The sequence below is a fragment of the Sprattus sprattus genome, assembly GCF_963457725.1.
Source record: "Sprattus sprattus genome assembly, chromosome: 8".
NCBI lineage: Eukaryota > Metazoa > Chordata > Actinopteri > Clupeiformes > Clupeidae > Sprattus > Sprattus sprattus.
Genome location: NC_137927.1, coordinates 11,272,809 through 11,294,415, shown reverse-complemented (window position 1 = coordinate 11,294,415; position 21,607 = coordinate 11,272,809). Strand labels below are relative to the sequence as shown.

Here is a 21,607-nt window from a genome sequence, read left to right as displayed (position 1 = left end):
TGTCAAGGGAAGTCAAGTGTATGCCACCACGACTTCATTTTATGCTCCGAGCGTTCCAAAACACCCACCACCCCCTTCTGCACCCCTTCCTTTTGTCCCTAGCATTTTCTTTGCTTTGGTTTATTTCCACACATCTCACAATCCCTGCTCTATCCGAGCTGTTCCTTTGGAGGATCCCGCTGGAACACCCAGAGCAGAGGCTGGTACCATGAGTGGAAACTCAAATGCGAGCGCGGCAAGGTCGCTTTGCAGTGTACTGAGGTGTGCGCTAATGACTGGGCATTCAAAACATGCCAGTCAGAAGCGCATGGTCGTGGATGCAAAGATATCACTTTCAACGTGAAACTCGGCCTGTCCCCGTCAACAGACACAAATCAAAAGTAAATGCACGTGAGCCGGTTAATATGCTGTTCTGCGTAAGAAGTTGTAAAAGTTACTTTATCAAAAGTGTCTATATTAGGGTGATGCACTAAAACATCAATGTCAACAAAGGCACGTGTAGAGTGTTTGCAATTGTTTTACCGAGTACACTACAAGCCATTTGGAAGTGCTCTTAATGCATTGTGCAAACAGGTTCGCTTTTAGAATCAGTTGTGGACCTTGTTCTTGTTCGGAGGGAGGCTTCCTGAGGAGCACATCACCAAACACTTGTGATCTCCGATGAAGTAGGCTAAACAGGATATATTGATCGATTCCGCGTTTAAAAGCACAGCTTACAAATTCATAGGTAGGCTTAGTTGGCTTAAAGTCATTCTCAGTGTGTGTGTAAAACTGTTATTTGTAATAGGCTACTGAATAAATGAAACTGATTAAAATGTATGCTCCAATATTATTTAAGGTCTCACATCCGTTTCACATGTTGTTCCCAGTGCGCCCCCTACATTTCCAAACGAACACAAAAATCTCACAGGGAAACAGATTCTATCGGTGAGAAAGGGTTAGACCGTCCAATGGGCATCGAAGCAGCCTTGTAGCATTGCATTAGGCAATTGTGTGTGTGTGTGTGTGTGTGTGTGTGGACAGAGAGAGAGAGAGAGAATGAAGGAGGCGAAGTGAATTTGCATGTGTGGGCTGATTAGTGGGTTTGAGAAGCGCCTCTCTCCCCGGCTCGGCCCCGTTTCCCGCTATGGCGAGAGGCGCACAGGGAAGTGTTTTGCTGGGAGGTGATGACAGAGGTCAGACTTCGCTAATGGGCCAGTGAAGAGCCGTGGAGGCGAGACCAGGAACACATACATTAATACACTTGTACCATCACCAATCAGCATAGGTGTGCTCTCTCTTCTTCCCCCACTTCCTCCTCTCTCGTTCACTTTCTCTCTTCCCCCTTTCTCTCCCTCTCCCTCCCTCGCTCGCTCGCTCGCTCACTCACTCACTCACTCACTCACACGCGAGCGCACATTCTCGGTCACTCGGCTTCTCTGACATCTCCGCTCACTGTCAATCTTTGTTTCCTTCGCAGGGATTGCTCCTCTTCACTTGAAACCCGTTGGAAAAACTATTTTTGCCTGAAATATCAAAGGGTATTTTTTTAAAGAGAACTACTGGGTGATTAATAATACGCATACAAACTTAACAAGAAGGAATTCGGCGGCGGAGCAGGATGCCTCAGAAAGGTGAGTGTTGATTATGTCGCTTTACTAAAAGTTTGTTTACGCCTTGCAAAAAGCAGTGCAACAGTGACTAAGTTACTTCTGGCACTTCGGTCAAAAACGTTTACAGAAAACAACCTAAGACGCAATGGAGCTATTGTTATAACAATATTATCGACGCTACCTATTATTATTATTTTTGTTATTATGAGGATGATTATTATTATTATTACTATACCGATTGCATTTTAATGATACTATGCTTGTCTAGTATGGCAGTGGAGTCCACGTTGTGGGCAGCATTCCCCCTAAGCACAAATAAACTGAAGTTTCTATCAAGAGTTGGACACGTCCCTTTTCCATGCGAAGTTTTAACCTGCTTTGTTCGCTTTCTTATAACAAGACGTTGTTGGTGTTAGTAGCTTAATGCTTATTTATGACAGCGAGGAGTAAAAAGTCACGTTAGGCCTAGACTGTGTTTAGTATGGAGAATGGGGACGCAATGACCCGTTGAGGAAAGGTGTCAGTTTGAATCATCCGAGCGATTCAACCGAGCGCTTTCTCTAAAAATGCACTGGGAGCGCACTAGGCCTTGTTAGTTTTCCGTTCTCTGTGTGCACTTACAGAAAAATGAGACAAAAGCCATTTTCATGTATTTAAAAATAGCGACCTCTATGATTGTAAATGACAAGCCTTCGCTTGCAGCCCTAGTCGGTATTGCAGGCCAATATCAAATGTCAAATAATTATATTTCATTTAGACTACACCTTTAAATAGATATGGAATAGATCCTGGGTAACCTGCATTATATTTTGCTTCAATATTTCAAGTAGAATAGTTTTAGCACAATTGACAATTGCTTCTTAAACAATTAGCTGTTTCCTAAACAGTTGGATGGGGATAAACGCCAAATAACTTGAGCACTAAGCTATCACTAAATAAAAGATAACACTAAGATGATTACTGCATGTAAATGACACTGTGCTCGTAACTTCCTACGGTGCCATTGTATAGATACAGATGTATGTATGCATATGAATGTTGTTACTGCAGGATACTCTGTCCTGAATAAGCATGTTTAATTAAGGCGATTGTAGTTAGGGATTAGAGGGGAAAGAAATGCAGATTAGACCTAGTTAAATACAACAACATCGACCGAGTTTGGTACCAAGAATAAATAATTAACAGCTACACGAATAGAGCCGAAAGCATGACAAGGGAAATGCTCAACTTCAGCAAAGTACCGAGGACCACTCACGGTTGCAAATGCAAGACCCCACAAAACTACATTACTTATATATGTGTTTTATAATTGAACAAAATCACTTTTGCCCATAAATACAACCTAATTACTAGTTTATAGGTAGGACTACAATCAGGGGACAAGTTGACCTTATGCTCGTTTGTTTTTTAGCTACCCCCAAGTTATTCATCATTCATGGTTGGGGGATCAGTAGAATTTTACTAACAGAAAAAATTAAGATGTCAAGAAAATATAATATTGTGAATAATGGGTAATTCTGTTTACTTGTCCAACATGTTTTTTTTTTCACAATTACATCAAACACGCTATGAATTACATTTGCGAATCAAGAGTGATGAGAAGAAAGCATTCAAGGGGTATTTTTTTTGTGCCGAGAGAGAAAATGAAAGTCCAGACTCCTTCACTGGCCCCCTTTTTAAGCAATGTCAATGAATAGGCCCTTTATTGCAATTGTCTTTTTCCAATTGAGCACCCTACTGAGCTGTTGTATCTTTTTTACAACCCCTAACAACTCACACCAGTTACACAATTACCTCCAGATATTTATAACGCGAAATTACTTTTCTATTTCCCCAAACGTTACAAACAAAAAACACATTGGTGTGCGGGCACCAGGTCACGGCCATCACTGTGACAGTGATGCTGGTGTGGGTGTATGCTCGGTGCTTGGGGGTTGGGTGCCCTCCGCTCTTTGTATTCTGGAGTTGTTGGTACGTTTAGTGGGAGGCTGTGTTGCTAGTTAGGGAGGCCGAGGTTTGCACGCCGGGTTTTGGGATAGCGGTAGAAAGGGCCACATTGTTGAGATCCAGCAGGCTTTGTTGGCCTGCCTTCACCCCCTCCCGTTCCTACTTTTCATAGCACTGAGGCAAAGTAGACAGCGTGTGTCACTGTACTTTTGAAGAGAAGATCTGAAGAGGACGGGGACTAGTAAAAACTTAGTTTGCAAACCACTACAAAAGCGTTGGACACCCTTGACACATAACATGCAGAACTAAAGCAAAATAATATATATGTTGATAATATATCAATATAAAAACAATAAATAAACACAGCTAATTAATTACATGTGTAATATGAAGATACAAATGTTGAGACTACAAAATAAACTGGAGTAATAAGAATTACTTACTAACTCGTAGCCTACAGGATAGTTTAAAGAAGGTCTGCACGTCTGGAAAATCCCGAATTGTGCAAACAGCAGTTAATAACATATGGAAGTAAAACTGTTCAGGGGGTGTAGCCTACTAATATACTGTTTTGCTTTGTCCTAGGAAGGCATTAAGTAGTCAGCGGCAGATGAGGGGCTAAATTGTTTTAAAGTGGACAGTCAACTCTGTTTCCAGGCAAGTTCAAATATGCACGGAGAAAAAAAGGATATATCAAATCATTCCATTTTTCCACCTCGGTGATGGTGCATCAAACTACCATCCGCAATTCCCTCGAAATTCAGAAAATCTAAAAAAAAAAACAAGAACAACAACAACAAAATAGTAATTGTCTTGAAAATATTTGTCTGAAATACAAACGCCTTTGGAATACTCCCCATTAATCAGTTTCTTATGTATTACTTATAGAATACCACAATCAAGCCGCGTGGGAGTCTGGTGTGGCATCGATGATGCAGAACAGTAAGTGGATTTACATTTGTATATTTTTTTGCCGCCACATCCGCAATAATGAAAGTCTCAGTCGCAGTACCGGCTGTCAATGTTATGACCTAAAGATAAAATGTATAGCCTACCCGTACTGGAAAGATCTATGTTAACGTAATTAAGATGACGAGGATTATATTTGTTTACTCTTTACAATGGGGTTTCAAGATGCCTCTGTTGTCGTGGCTGTGATACATAGAGTATTTTATTTTGTGTAAATTCCTTTGTGTGAACTACCATGTTTAGACTGATGCTGCACTAGGTAGCCTTCAGGTTTAGACGAGGCCTACAGGCCTTTCACGCGAATATTTGCACTGTGTAGGTAGTCTATTTAATTAACATAAACAATTTAACTTAGCCGGCCTACACAGGTTTGCACATGAGAAAATATACCTGGCAGAAGTAGTGTTTATTCAGCACCATCCACTGACACGCACACGCGCAACATGCGCGTATTCAAATGAATAGAGGCAATGGGGATATTTTGTTTCTGCTTGACTTGTTATTAAATAATTGCAGAGATGTCTGCATTACCGTTGGCAATGGCTGCCAATTCGCATAACTGATAAGCGCTGCAGAAGAGCCAGTGCAGAAAATATGGGAAATGTTCGTTATTTCATAAAAACGGTTTCCAGGACTTGAGGCAGTCACTGGTAATCATCATAGATAAAAAAAGAAACGAGGATGCTGAATAAATATGTTTACATAAAACTCTACGTTCTAACTGTAATTATAATTTTGATAGACTTTTCCAAGATGAAGGAAAGTATGTGTGAGGCTGTTATATTTCAGGTTTGGTAAAAATAACCATATGAATTTTTCTCTTGCTGCTGGACAAGAGGTGTATGACGTCTGTGATGAAGGTGTGTGGAATTATTTACTTGTGTTGCTATATGGTTACCTATATTCAGCTCTGCCAGTGCAATGTTTGGCACACACACACACACAGACACATACACACACACACAAACACACAGACAGACTAGCCACAGCTGGTTAATTTCTTTTTTTCTTTGTTGGAAAATGCGTTGGATTTCTCTGTATTATGTCTAAAGGTCAATCAAAACAAAACACTGGCCATCCACCTCCTTATCTGGCTTGAATGGATGTTAATAGGAGGGTGCAATATTACGACGTGTGGTTTCTGGTGCGAGTTGTCTTGGAGATATCAGTCGGATGAGGCCCTGGGTTTGTCTAAAGGTCGCGGCGGGTTCCCCGCGCTTTGTGTTCTTAACTTCTGGGTGTATATGCTGGGGAGCATCCGAATTGTCGACATATGTTTTCCCATTAGCTGACGAGCAATAAAATACAAGTCGCATAATGATCGCCACCGGGCAGCATCCAGAGCGCATACCGTTGGGAATTACAAGATGATTAAGGCTTGACCTTTTGTGCTTTGGAATTTTATGTGTTATTTTTATCTGACGTTTTTATCCATCACACAGATTTATTTAAATATCATAAATAAAGGAACAGAGTTCAAGGCCAATAAACCTTAAATGCAGCTGTACTTATGTCCAAGAGCCTGTTTAATCCACTTAATCCTGGAATTACAGAAGATAGAGAGGATGATAATGGATTTCCCATTATTCTGGACCTTGTTTAAGTAAGATTATAACACATTAGGTCGCAACCGAGGTCACTGTAGAATACATTTCAGTTATTCTGACCATTAGTTAATTTGCATTTAAGTTACAGCATTGTAAGAAATCTTTATGCTTTATGTTAATATCAAATGCATGCAGCCTACTGCCATGTGTTGTAACCCACAACCTGAACTCAACGGGGCTGTAGCGGCTGCAGGATTTGTTGCCAAATACAAACAAGAGGAGAAAAAACACTGTATGTCAGTTTTAATATGTTAAGAATCATGCGCGCTCACGTCCTCGTGGCCGCGCATAGCCCTTAGCTACCTTAAAATGAAGCCTCCCTTGAAGGGTAAACTAGTAGAGTCCAATTTTATCTGAGTGATATCCAAATGCAGACAGAAAGGGTCGTTTTATCATGCTACTATTTGTCGTGACGATGCGATTTTCAAAAGCAGAGCAGTGTCATAAAGTGACATGCCTGCCACAAGTGCTCCAACTGATCTTTTCAATTAGCCTTCCATGCATGATCCGAGGCGACTTCCGCCTATTTCCAGAAATTAAGATCAAACTTGACGTGCAGCTAGCTTTATTTTAAAGACAAATGTCAGGCAGGCTCATCATATTTTCCCCCTCTTCTATATTTGGAGCTTATTTATTGCTAAGGAGCTGGCGCTCCCGGAGTCAAACTAACGGTGAGCGTCAGTGGGGAAGGGAGTGAGAACAGAAACGCAGGCACTCCGGGGAGGCTTCGGTTTGATTTGGTTCAAGGCTTGGTGGTGCATCGCTTTCACTCATTGGACTTTTGTTATCGCTGCGAGATCCAAATAATTAGGTACTCAATTAATTGCTAATTAATAGCTCCTGTTTTATATTGCAATAACTTTATGCTTTAAGGAGTTGCTTCATATGGGCATTGTGTTGTCATTGCTGCACTGACGCTTTTGGTGAGATTATGGATGTTTTCAAGTTCGGCTGTATTTTAACATTTAAAAGAATACGCTACATGTTTATTTACTGACAGTATGATACGAGTGAAGTTCAGTTTTGAGCATCCATTTTCAGATTGCTAAGGATGTTTGTTTTTTATGTTTAATGTGAAATGTATGCATTTATTGAAGGCAGAAAGGAATACAGCATGCCTGAGATGAAAGTATTGGTGCCTTGAAAAGAAATGAAATGACTTCTAGTTAATGGCAAGGTCTTCGTTTCCATTACGATGTGCCTGTACTTTGGATTCATTTAAATGTTGATACTCTTAATGTTTAACCGCACCGTTATGTTGTTTCTGCATGCATCAGCAACATGGTCTATCATTCATGTCTGCTCACTGCTGAAAACTTAAAACTAGCGGAACCATGTTTCTCGATTATTGGTAACCTAGACTATTACGATATATTCAAATGACTGACGTTGTCGACAATGTCTCCGTGTCTGTGTCTAGGTCACAGCGGCGTGAACCAGCTTGGTGGTGTATTTGTTAACGGAAGACCATTGCCGGACTCAACCAGACAGAAAATCGTTGAGCTCGCTCACAGCGGTGCGCGGCCGTGCGACATCTCCAGGATCCTGCAGGTAACCTTTTGTTTTATAGCATCTTTTACGAAGAAGTTCGTATAATGTAGCCATACATCATATCTCTAGGAAATATCAATAACAGGAACACCAATCACCACTTTGTTCCTAAAGAAAATATAAGCTGTGTTCTGATTTTGAGTACCATTGGCAACACTGGCATTCCAGTGACAACTTTGCCACCAGTGTTGCAACCATCCAATTAAGATTCGTCGCTATATTACATGTTGTCATAACAACTGATTATTTTAGGAAATATATTATAGTTTATACTTTCTGTTAGCTTAAGGTATATTTTCTGTGTTATAGATGCATGTTGATGCAAAAGTCCAAGTGCTGGACAATGAACACGTAAGCTTATCATTGTTTGACGCATACTTAAAAATTTCGCAGTTGTCTTAAATAATGTATGTGAATTGTGCCTATTGTTTTCTATCCAGGTGTCAAATGGGTGCGTGAGTAAAATCCTGGGCAGATATTATGAGACTGGCTCCATCAGACCAAGGGCAATTGGAGGCAGCAAACCGCGGGTAGCAACGCCCGAAGTGGTCGGTAAAATCGCACAGTACAAAAGGGAGTGTCCCTCAATCTTTGCCTGGGAAATCCGCGACAGACTATTGTCAGACGGCGTCTGCACCAACGACAATATACCTAGCGTAAGTGTGAGTTGTTTCGTTGGCTAATTCAATTAACCACCTGAAATGATTTCACACTGGATGACCGCTTATACATGCTATATTATTAGCCTACCTTAGGTATACCTTATGTGCACAATACAGAAATAATGCATTGATTACTTTGATACATCATCATCGTCTTGTAATAATAATATCAGTATTATTGTTGTAATTATTATGATTATTAGTATTATTACCATTACGTGTATTATAATTGTTGTAGTTGTTTTTATTATATAATAGATTTGAGATTAAATCACATGTCACATGGTCAGCATCAGCTAACAGATAATAACTGACGCTGGCATGACATTCACGTCGGCTGGTTTGCTTTGAGGCCTTGAACCTAAAGGTACTTTTGTGGATGTCTTTCAGGTGTCGTCGATAAACAGAGTCCTTCGCAACCTGGCTAGCGAAAAGCAACAGATGGGTGCAGATGGCATGTACGACAAGCTGAGAATGCTCAACGGGCAGACGGGCACGTGGGGAACCCGCCCGGGGTGGTACCCTGGAACTTCTGTACCCGGGCAACCAAATCAAGGTGAGGCTTAATAACGTCTGTTACAAATTCATTACTATTACTACTACTACAAATTCATTACTATTACTATACATTACAAATGTGTGTGTATATATATATATATATATATATATATATATACACACACACACACACACACTCACACACACACACACACATGGCTATAATTTGTATTATTATTATGATTATAATAATAACCATAAAGCCAAGTCAATAACAACTGGCGTTTGTCGATATTATGTTTGTTCTCATGAGTGACTTTGCCTATGATAATTTAGTCAGTTAATTGCCGTTTTCCAAGAAATGTTTTTTTTATATAATGATTTGTAGCCTAATAATTAATGCAGCTATGCAACATATGATTCCTGGGTTTTGAAGTTAATTGACTGCATTTCTTTAGTGACAATAATGGTTAGGTTGCTTATGGTGGTAGTTGCCGTGTTGGATGTAACAATGTAAATAAATACGTTTGCCTGTGTTGCCAACGGTTCAGGGCAGGGTTTCCCAAAGTCTTCTTAACGCCAAGTCATTCCTAAGTTATGCCTTCAAATTCCCCTTAAGGTTTCGATGTGTTTTCCAACACGTCCGTAGCTAAGTAGGCCCAGACTTTCTCTAAGAGAAGGTAAGGTTGGCCTGGACCACTCTTAGCTGTACCTTAACACAGTGTTCAGTTAAAACTAAAGTTTTAGAGCCCACGAATGTTGTGCTAGTGACTGGACGGATGAACTGACTGCGATGTAAGATCAATATATGTGTTGCATTGCATTTTGTGCTTTATTTAAGAAAATTAAAAAAACATCGGTATAAATGAAGTATCAGTTAATTTCTAATCCCTTGCAAATACAAATATATGAGTAACATGCAGCCTACAACCGTCCTTATTTGGCAACATTTCATTTTGGCTTTGATAATATTTCTTGCTGATGTCCTTGCTAATAATGATCACCAGCGTTCCAAGATGAATCATGCCCATCATGCTCGTCTAAAGCATGCTCAATTCTACATGAATGATAATAATAGATTCCAGAAAAATGTATTCACCCTCTTAAGGTATCCGTAGGAAGGTTTCGCTTAACTCATTTAAGAGATGTGTTGGGAAACGCGGAGAAAAATAAATAACCCAGCTTGAATAAAACAAGGTTACAACTCAAACGACGAACTTTCGTCCATTAGTGCAGGATCCTCACCTCGCAACCAATTCATCTCTAATTAATCATCCATCTCAATACCGCCTCTGTCTCTACAGAGGACCTGCGTGACTACTGTCCATCTTTTCAGAGTAGGTGTCCATCCAACAATTCGCCCTCATCCCCCCCCCCCCCCCCCCCCTCCCCCCATGCGCCTGTCATCCACCCCCACCACTGGAAGATAAAGCGGAGAAACCGTGTGCGGGATCTCGGTACAAAGGATGATTCTGTCCTACGCATGAATTTGTGATGGGAACAGCCCCATCGCTATGTAATTGCTCATTAGAGATCGTTTAGTCTCTCATTAATACAACATGCAAGCGTCTAGTTGGGAGAGACAGCTGTAGAGTAAATGTTCACCGGAGACCTCTGGACAAGACATGGCACAGTGCGCCAATTACACTCGGCGGTTTTAGGCCAACACAATACTATTTAAAACAAAATACAATGAACATAAAACATATTGTGAGCAGCCTACACATTCCAAGCAAACAATACTACCATAGAATGAATAATCGATTTATTGTAGCTATTTATTGTATCAGCTTAATTGGACATTACCATGACAGTTTAAATGGTAGTAGACCCTAAAGTATTTAGGCCTAAATATGTAAACTGTATAGAACATTCATTTAATACCACACAAAACATGAAGTGTACATTATACTTGGACTGAGGACTTCGAATAAACAGGGTGTTAGTCTTTTGTATAATTTCATAAAGATTACTTTAATGTTGTCAATATGTATTGTCAACTGCTTAACTACAGTAGCTCAGCCTACATTTGGAAATAGCCTAAGTATTAAAATGTCTTCCCTGGCTGAGATCATGCACTACATGGCTTACAGGCCTACCAGTTATTTTGGAAGTAAACTGGCCTACCGTGTCTGCCCAGCCTTTCAGCCAACGTTCACTCTTAACATTGGGACATTGAAGCAGTGTTTCAGTCGAGAGTCCATTACCTCACAAGCATATGGCAGGGTTCCGTCTCAGGGGGAAACAAATATGGTCCCCATCTGACGAATGCCACGCAACATTGGAAAATATAATGGAGAGTTGGGGAAAGGCAACTGGCCGACTAAGAAGAAAACCGCCCGACTTTTTTTATTTACCCGCACCTATCTCTTCACGGTTCCAAACCCCGTCTTAAGGACTTGTACACATTCTTTTAATGGCGCTCTTAGAATGTTTTGATCCACTCTCCGCAGCTGAAAGGTGCCGCGTTTTCCGCCTGACTGATTGAGACACAGTGATACCAAAGAATGGATTTATTTCCAAGCCCGTCATTGAAAGAAAAAAGAAAACAAACCACAGACGAAGCGTTAGAAGTCTGTCAGACGTACAGACTAATAGGACGCAAACCTTTTTTTGCCGGATTAGCCCTAAAAAGTGAGGCCTTTGAGCCCACCACACCACACAAGATAACTTAATTGCAGACCCAGACTTATACCTGCTTTTCAAGCATCTGTAGCCATTCCGCAGTTTATAGTCACAAATCTATGACACTGGATGACGCAATTATCTGTAATTATTTCTGTCAGTGAGCGGAACTGATATTTTGTAACTAACCGAGAGTGTGTTATAATTATTTTTGTAAACAAAACACAGAAATAAACGTAATCAAAACATGCATCAATTCGATGTAGATTCATTGGGCTCAAATTATCAGATTGGTTGACGAAACAAAAGCATTAGCCTGCAAACACACGAGCGCACGAAAACGTCTGCCATAACTCGAAGTAGTTTTGTAAACTCTTGGAATTCGATAAGCCTATTGCAAACTCCTATTCACTCCTTCCATGCTGGGGTTTTTACTTGTCCCTCGGGTGTTCAGATGAATATATAGGCTAAACTCAAAGTGGCATGTAACGGGTCGGCCCAGGAGACTTTGATTAATGACACAAGTGCGTAGAGGTTAACACAGTGAACTGAAAGCTGGGCTGACTGGATCCTCGTGTTTAACAATGCCAAGCAATGCGCGCCTTGAGAGAATCCTTTTGTCGACGCCTCCAATTGTGTACACTCGAGAATTCTGCCCACGAAAACTTTGGCAGACCATCTCTGTTCAAACTTTAATGGTTTTCCCTTATTCCCGCGGCATTGTGTCGCGATGAAAAGCAGCTCTTTCTATTCAAGTGTTGGTGGTCACCTCAATGGCTCAACGAATACCCATATGGTGAATAGTATTGAAGAATCGCTGTACTCTGGGAGCGAGAGAAGGTTTAGGTTTCTAAACATTGCTGAGTCTGAAAAGGTCTCATTGCATCTCGACACATTTTTCTTAACCCTTTGAGTGCGTCTTTATTGTTGAGAGCTGATAAAGGATCAGAGGAGAGACTGTCCACACCAAACAACAGTATTTTCCCACATTAACTCACTATTTGACAGGACTTGGAAACAATACCCTAAATCGTATGCAAATGTTATTTACATACATCATTAGCCTAAATAAATATATAAATGAAAGACTGAAGTGAACTGAATTATATAAAGGAAGTAGGTCCTAACCCACTTTTCTTGACTTGGTATTACAGATGGATGTCAGCCGCAGGATGGCCCAGGAGAAAACACCAACTCCATTAGCTCTAACGGGGAGGACTCTGACGAAACCCAGTTGCGACTTCAGTTGAAGAGAAAGTTGCAGAGAAACCGGACATCCTTTACACAAGAGCAGATTGAGGCCCTGGAAAAAGGTGACCTATTAAATCACACTTGGAATAAAAATAAAACACATAGAACTTATGGTTCATCTGTGTTATGCCCATACTTGTATAAATAATAACTGTATTTCTCGATTCTGTCCCCAGAATTTGAAAGAACTCATTATCCAGATGTTTTCGCAAGGGAAAGATTGGCAGCCAAAATTGATTTACCTGAGGCAAGAATACAGGTGAGTGATAACGCCTTGCTGTTCATTAAAAAAAGGGAGCACATGTCTTATTCAATACTTCAATACTCATATGCCTTGTTGCATGGAGTACATGGCGTAGCATCTTCAGTGTCTGATTGCTGCTACCTCTGATCTTGTTGGCAGGTGTGGTTCTCAAACAGGAGAGCAAAGTGGAGGCGAGAGGAGAAGCTGCGGAATCAGCGTAGACAGGCCAGCAACCCCTCCAGTCACATCCCCATCAGCAGCAGCTTCAACACAAGCGTCTACCAGGCCATGCCACAGCCCACAACACCAGGTAGCCTCTCTTGTAAATCACACGGAATCTGTAGAGAGTTCAAATTTCACTAAAGATAAGAGAAAAGGGAATGTAATAAGTGTAACTATAAATGCAATACACACTGAAATATATAAATATTAATTTTTAGGCTGCTTCAAAATACAAATGCAGCCAAATCGTGGTTATTTCAAATGTAAATCTCACATGATTTATGGTTGTCTTTACAGTGTCTTTCACATCAGGGTCCATGTTAGGCAGATCGGATACAGCCCTCACAAACTCGTACAGCGGATTGCCTCCCATGCCAAGTTTCACAATGTCCAACAACCTGCCTATGCAAGTAAGTCTTCCACAGGCAATTCCCCTTCCTTAGTTGTTAGCATACTGTGTTTGTGTTTGTGTGTGTCTGTCCTTGAATGTGTTGTGATACCAGTGATAAAAGTTAGCACAAATGCACATAAACCTTTCCTAAACAGTTGCATCACCAAGCATACGCTTTTATCCTATTGAATTACACATCCAGCCTTTGCATTTGGGGGAATATCGTAAGCTCATAGCTTTAGCAAAGGCACTAAGCACACAAACATACCATTGCTAACCTTATGGTAGCTAATTTTTTTGTAAGCTAACATGGCAGAGTGATTCTGGAAGAGAGCTGTACTCTAGCACCTACCCAGCGGCTAATTGCTATATTCTCTGTTTATAGCCCAGCCAAGCATCCTACTCCTGCATGCTGCCCACGAGTCCGTCTGTGAATGGGCGGAGCTACGACACGTACACCCCCCCTCATATGCAAGCACACATGAACAGCCAATCAATGGCCCCTTCTGGTAACACCTCAACAGGTAGGCAGAAAAAAGAACCTCTTGTTTACCTGCTTGGTGATGATAGTGAAAAATCACTGCCATTGATTTTGTTATGCTACCATACATCCTAATTAGGGAGGGTACTGTCATTAACCGAGTGTCTCACTCCATACATCTGTGAGTAGATTATGTGATATTCCTTACATCAATTATAGAATACACATAAATACCACATAATTCATCTCATATTTTGTACAATTATGCATTCGCCCAATTTCATTCACTGTGTACCAAACACTACATCACGTTGTCATGTATTCCCCCATCATGTCTTTTGTACTCATACCTTTATCTGGTTGTTTGTATTGGTCTAACCTCTAATTAAAAACAGAAACACCACTCATTTACATGAATATTATTTTTGTTATGAAAGCAGCCATCTATTAGGTACCTCCAGGCCCAACTAGAAGGATAATATATTTTCTTCACATTAAAAAAAATAATTTTGTTGTGCTGGAACTCTGAACTCTGAACTTTGTATTGCATTTTTCAAATGAAGTGACCATTTGTACTGGTCTGTAGTGGACAGATCACTTTGAAATCGTCACAAGGGAGTAAGAGTACAAATGTTTTAGCCCAAGCCTTTGTCAGAGTATGACAAGAGTGAGCTCCGAAAATTATTACTACTTGTTGTATGAGTTATCAAATCAAAATCCTAAAATAGTAAATCAAACAAACAAAACATAGTTTTTTAAAAACACAAACAGGTATATTAATTTGTAAAAACACAAATGTGATCCCACAGGTACACTACATTTTTTGATGCAATATGTCCCCATATTCTGAGACAAGAAATACTACAAAGCGATGCACTCTGTAGCAGTGACTGACAGTCTCCTCTCTCTCCCTCTTTCTCTCTACAGGACTTATCTCCCCAGGAGTTTCTGTCCCAGTCCAAGTTCCTGGCGGCGAGCCTGACATGTCTCAGTACTGGTCAAGACTACAGTAAGGAGAAGAGCTACTTCACCCTTTGACTCTCTCACAAGGCATCTGAGACACGGCACCGCTATCTCTCCGGCAGTATTCTATGTACATGTCAGCGCACACACACACAAAAACACTCACACACACACACACACACACACACACACACACACACACACACACACACACACACACACACACACACACACACACACAGACAACAGCAAAAGGAGGACCTGGAGGAGGGGACTATTTTGTTTCGGAATTGTGCACTGTTCTGTGACTTTTGGGACTCATGAAAACTTGAAGAAGAGAAAACAAAAAAAAGGCAAAACACGGAGAGAAAGAAAAAAACAAACTTGGACAGCCTTTCATGGAACAGAGCAAACAAACAAACTAAATCAAGCGTACCAACGTTTTTTTCATTTCCATCTTTTTGGTGTATTTCTATAGTTTCATTTGTATGTTATGACATAAACATGAGAACAACTCCGGATGGACAGACGGGAAACCTTGATGGTCTTTCACTAATTTATACTGGCCGGAACCCTGAGCGACTGTCCCATGGTGGCTTTTCAGTAAGCTTATATCAAGAACCTCTACCAGACTTTTGCACAGATGCATATCACCCCAGTTCAACTGGAGGGAAAGACACTTTTTTGTGAGCCCTATTATCTGTCAGCTGGTTGGTTTTCCTCTCCAAAAAAAAAATGTTGGCTTAAGGATTTCCCCATTTCAACCTACCCATATTGGCTTTTGTCCTTATCTTTGGTTGCATTCAAAGACATTGTGTATTCTATGTCAGTGGAATTGTTGAAAAGTAATATCATTTTTTCGCTTTGGGGTTGGAACAAGCCTCGGGTCAAGTACAAGCGCAAAGGTTTTGTTGGGTAGATTGAGTTTGGGTAAACTGTCTGTGCTGAGCAATAACTACTGAGATATAAAATGTGTGTGTGGGGGGGATGGTTGCTCAATGGTAGACTGTGGTATTGATTTAATCCAACTTGTTTATGTCCAATTGTAAGTATTTGTCTTCCCTAGGAATCTCCCTAAATAATTTCTACAATAAAAGTTACTTTCATTTGTATTGCCCCAAGAATATTCTATACATTTTATACAAATTTTCATGCATTGTAAAAAAACAACAACAACCGTTCTTTAGGTAAGGTACAAGTTGTCTCTTAGATATAGCTGTATTATAGTGTCCTGCTGTCAAATGATTTTGTGCAACTAGAAATATTTAATTCCTATAATTATTATTACAGATGCTTGACAGAGTTTTAAACATAAGTGTTTGGCAGTTGTTTACAAGTACATATCAGAATTAACCATTGTTGATTGTAAAAACAGACCAAAGCCTTTGTATTTCATCTCTTACACAACATTTTGTTTTTATATATATTTGTCTTGTGTTGCAAGCATTTTTGTAAGCATTTGTTTTACATTCTATTACAATGGCTTCGAGTACATTTTGACTGCCGACTAATCACGCAGTCTTTTACTTATAATTGAAGACCATGTCTATCATGCTTTGCGTTCTGCATTTTGAAGTGTACCTGGGGCATGAGCACGTCAGGGGTTCTGCGTCAGTTCCATGCTTTGGAGAAAGAAAGGTCTACTCTGTCTCTCAAATATTTCAATTTTAATTTTATTTAAAGTGGAGCTTTCTAAATGTATTTTGTGAAAAATATAAAAAAACATTTTGTACAGTACAACAAGTGTCTTGATGAGAGCTCTCTTTCAACGTTGTCAGTGTTGCCATATAAATATTCAATTCCACTGGTTGAATTAATTCAAATAGGATCCCTTCAAAGTGATCTAATGGTGCTCTCAAAGCTACACAACACAGACGCAAGCAAGATCTGTCCTAAAGCCCACCTTATAACCACAAAAAAACCCTTCAGAGACAAAAGCACCAACCGACTCCATACAACACAAGCACTACAAAAAACACAGGCACAATGGAAAGGCCAAACCATTCACCAGTGCAGGCCCTTGTTTTGGTGGAGTTACGATGGTTTTTAAAAAAAGGAGGAGGGAGCGAGGGAGCGAGAGAAAGGGAGGGAGGGAGAGCTGGGGGGTGGAGGGATAAAGCAGTCTGTGCCTTGGGCGAGTTGGGGGAGCGATGGAGCGATTGTGTGGCAGAATGAGTTATTTTGCTTCACTTGCTATCTCAGCAGGGGGGAGGGAGGGAGGGAGGGAGGAAGAAGGGGAGAGAGGGGAGCTCTGGGCCAGAGCTGGGTCAGGCGTAGGCTCACAGGACTGAAGGATTGTGGGATTGTTCTCATCTCTCTTTCTCCCTCTCATACACATTCACAGTGCCCCTTTGCAGCCTTGCTCAGTCCTACTTCATATTCCAGCCTGGCGACAAGCCTTAGTGCGTGTAACAATATGATACAGAGAAGCACAGACCCTGAAAACACTGTTACTGCTATTTATGATCAGGCAACCTGTTGCGGATCCTAAAATGTCATGTTGATAGAACCTTTGATGAGTAAATAGCGTAGAGAGATAGGATGGGCAGGATCTCGCCTTCATCAGGTGACAGGTACAAACACAGGGACGGATCAGAGTAAACAACAAAAGTCAACACGGAAAGCTTTTTCATTATATGCTGAGTAATTTTGCATAATGTTTGCTTAGAATTAATTTACCTTAACCTGACCCACAACATATTTTATAACTTGGCTGGTTTGATGGACAAACTTAGTCCACCAGGAAACGACTCACTCTGACTAAAAGGCTTCAAAGCTTTGAAACATAAGCTTTGAAAACTTGTTGAGAGTTTGAGCTGGGCTCTAGGGGCTACTGATATTAGTTTTTAATTTAGATTTTCTATTTGTGAAAACCTGGCACCAAGCCTTACGGATAGAATCAATAGAATACTCTGCATTCATAACAGACAAAGAATGTGGCCGTACATACATAGTTAAGAAACATTCACACAATCAGAAATGTCAACAACGCTCTCTACAAATAGCACAGGAATGCCAGTGGAGTTATTAAAAAGATTCCAGCCGGTGTGAGATGACAACCAAACATGACTATGTGGGTGAAGAGGAAAACCAGAGTATCAATCAAACAACTGCGCTGCCCTCCCTCTCAGTGTTTTTGTATTAGCAAGACCTATTCAGCTCAAGTCGACGAATGACGACTGATAATATTAGAGCAGGATTACATAAACCAAGCCAGCATGACAGACATAAGATGGAACTGCTCCACTGGTGTGTGGATTGCAAAGGCTTACCCAGACACAGGTGACTGTTGTGTCAGTGTGAGTCTGTGTGTGTGTGTGTGTGTGTGTGTGTGTGTGTGTGTGTGTGTGTGTGTGTGTATGTAGGCTCAGATGCATATGCAAATCACTCAGTGACTTTAACCCTCTATGTTTACTCTGATCGCCCCTTGGTAGATTTGACTCCTGATTTAACTGCGCCGATAGAAGAAAAAAGACCTTGCTGTTTAGAAAAGCAGCACTTTTCAGACGGATTGAAACGTGTAATGGTGTGGTTCTGTGGTACATCATAACACTCATAACACTGTTTACTCAGCGATCCATCGCCTTCATCAACACTTTCCCCCCTAAACTGTGGCGACACGCTTTTAATCCTTAGCAGGTCCGCCCATGCAGACCTCCAGGTAATAATACCCATGTAAGTAGGTGAGCATGAATATGATTAGAGAGTCCTGATTGATGAATATTTACACTAGTTAATTCACACAAGGGGATGACTCAGGCAATAATCATTGATTAGCACAATTAATTAAGTGCTACTTAGCATTTAATTAGAGCACTTTGCCATGTGATTGACGAACAGCTACAGACAGTTGTTACAAATTATGTTAAGGACAGATTACTTTTTGACACGAATGAAATGGCATGTGTCCTGGCCTGAGTCTTGTAGATACTCACACCCAAATACAACCTGAAACACTGTGAACACAGTTAAGAAATATGATGGCAGTTATGTCAGGAGCCGAGGATAAAAAGGGGAAAGATGTCTGAACAGATGAGGGGGGAAGATCAAAAGAGGAAAAAAGCAGAGACAGGCCCAGGTCCAGGTAGGACATCAAAGCACCATTTCAAAACCTACATCAGACGGAAATGATGCAGACAGATCCGGTGCAGATGGACAAGAGGAGAAATGGAAACGTTGGCCTGTGCTTGGCGGATGTACCTTTTGCGACTCTCGGCTAAAGCAAAACAAATAAAAAACACAAGCCACTAAATGTCTGGATCTGTCATCCAGTGGCAACCACGTACCCTCCGCAGCAGTGGCGGCTGGTGGTTTTTAAAGTGAGGGAGGAAGGACTGTGCGCCTGGTTGCCATTGGCCTGCTTATTCCGTTGGTGGCATAAGTATGTGAGATACAAGTTGTTTCAGGGTGTTTTTGTGGCCTACAGTACTACAAAATAGCAGGCAGGGATACAATTGATACAAAGCCACCAGTGTGGCACCATTGTACTTAAAAAGCTGGTGGGCAGCATGTCTTTGGACTAGACAAGGCCAGAAGGAAAGGATGCAAAGCCAATTAGTCAAATCAGGCCAACTCTTGATTTAAAAAACTACATTCTAAATTTTGGGCCTACCATTACTAAAGCTATTGGTTATTATTTGACTATTTTTATTTTCAGCTGCAATTGTTTTGACACAAGACCAAAAGTGATGCCATTTAAAATGCTCTGAATCATTCACTAACATCCTTTCCACAATATTAAACAACAAGTTACAAAGGCAACAAGTAAGAGAACATTATTTCAGAACTATTAACATGGGCTGTTTGCCTAACATTGTTTGTGGCAAAATTGGATGTTAATGGATGTTTCAGAATGTTGGTCAATGTGTAGGCTAATTAGAACAGATACGAAACACATCGCGTTCTGAAACATTCATTAACAATTTCCATTCAGAATGTCAGCTGAACGTGAACAGTCAGACTAACAATAGGCGTATGAACGATTTAAAAACAAAACAGTACAGCCGATTGTTTTTATGGTACCAGTGAGCTATAAGTATTTCGCATTCCAGTTAGCATTACGACAGCGGTTTTACCATTGGGTTTACTGACTTGGATTTTTGGAACAGGTGTCTCTTTTGTTATGATACTAACCTTCTCTCTGTAGCTCAAAGAATGAAACGGTTTGTTCAATAAAACATGAACAATATCTTCGTTCTCCATTGCACATCCTCTTTATTTGCAATCTTTCTACAACACTCTTTAAGGGTGAAGAGTTATCGATATCCTGCAGAATGGTTGAAGACGGCAACTTCTTTCGGTATTAATGTCTAATCCCCTCCCTCCACCGCCAAATCCGTTGTTTATTGGTTAAGCTGTTGGCGCAGACTCAGACGCTAGGGAGGTCTTTCCTCCCCTGGGCAATGTAAGTGAATGAGCCCCAAGAACCGCCAGTATCAGAGACAGGTGGTGGGTCCTCACATTTGGCAGCTACAATGGGAGCCAAAGGGAGGACGTCCTCCGTGCAGTAATTTCTTGTTACGATAGGGGGTGCTAATGTTATTTTAACTCAGGGAAACAAATTATAATATGCATAGTATTAAATACTGATATCAAACTGCATTTTTAAAGGAATTTAGTCAGTTCAATTTCAAAAATACATTTCTCAAAAAGTTTGGGGAGGTTCTTCCTCCGTTTCCTCAATGGAAGAACCTCCACTGCTGCGCAGCCACCAAGGGCATGTATTGGGCCTGTTTGTCAAGGTTCATTATCGTGGCTGCTCAGCGCGAACACAACAGTTCTGAAGACAGTGTCACATTTGACAAAAATGAGCCATAAACAAGCAGTGAGTAGAGTGAATCTTTGAGAGGCAACATCTGAGATTTATATTTGGTGAGTCAATCGCTGGTTTTTAGTAAGTTGTACAGAAACCGTGCAGAAGCTAGAGTGGATGGATATGGTGTTTGCAATCTAAAAGAGATGGCAGCTGTTAAACACATGAAAGCCAGTGTTTGTGTATAGGCCCCCACAAATATGCATCTTTGTGTTTTCGTACGTAGATTTATGTAACTAGACCTATGAATAATGCAGGGCTGACAGTATTTTTACATTATGAATACTCTTCCCCTAGAAGTCACTGGGGGTCATGTCATCTGAAATTTGAGTTAGAATCACATGCAGGCGCATACACATACACACTCACACACACCCACATACCCCCACACACAGACATACACAAACATACAATAAGACCCAACTGTAGCCATGTATGCATGGATCATTTTAATTAACTTTGTGTATTACTCTAGTGTGCCTGGGGCATATGATGAAATCTTTAAGGCTTAATGCATCGGGCCAACGCTATGTTTGACTCCATTCTCTATGCCTCTAAGCCCTATATACCCCAGTGACAGTGTACCAGTACTATACAGCAATATGACTATCACCCATATACAGCTCCCATGCCATGTATCTGTACATCAATAACAAACCAGAGATAAATGAGAGATTGTGAGGGAGAGAGAGGGAGAGGACCAGCACTAGTGAAATAACTTCACAGTCACGTCTTGTGGATGTTGCAAATGAACCCTTCCATGGCAGAGCTTGACCTAATTTGCTCTCGCAG

General features: G+C 40.8%; 1 protein-coding gene across 2 annotated transcripts; it reads left to right on the top strand.

Moving 5' to 3' along the window:
- Window positions 1–1,600: 1,600 nt before the first annotated feature.
- Window positions 1,601–15,053, top strand: pax6b (paired box 6b; the record flags this gene model as incomplete). Of its 2 annotated transcripts, XM_080843293.1 has the most annotated exons (12): window positions 1,601–1,613; window positions 4,428–4,481; window positions 7,536–7,666; window positions 7,976–8,017; window positions 8,107–8,322; window positions 8,719–8,884; window positions 12,606–12,764; window positions 12,879–12,961; window positions 13,106–13,256; window positions 13,466–13,578; window positions 13,945–14,083; window positions 14,968–15,053. In XM_080843293.1, 12 exons carry the CDS (start codon window positions 1,601–1,603, stop codon window positions 15,051–15,053), a joined length of 1,353 nt encoding a protein of 450 aa, XP_080699419.1. The 2 variants fall into 2 exon arrangements, with proteins under 2 accessions (XP_080699419.1, XP_080699420.1); XM_080843294.1 differs by lacking the exon at window positions 7,976–8,017.
- Window positions 15,054–21,607: the final 6,554 nt, after the last annotated feature.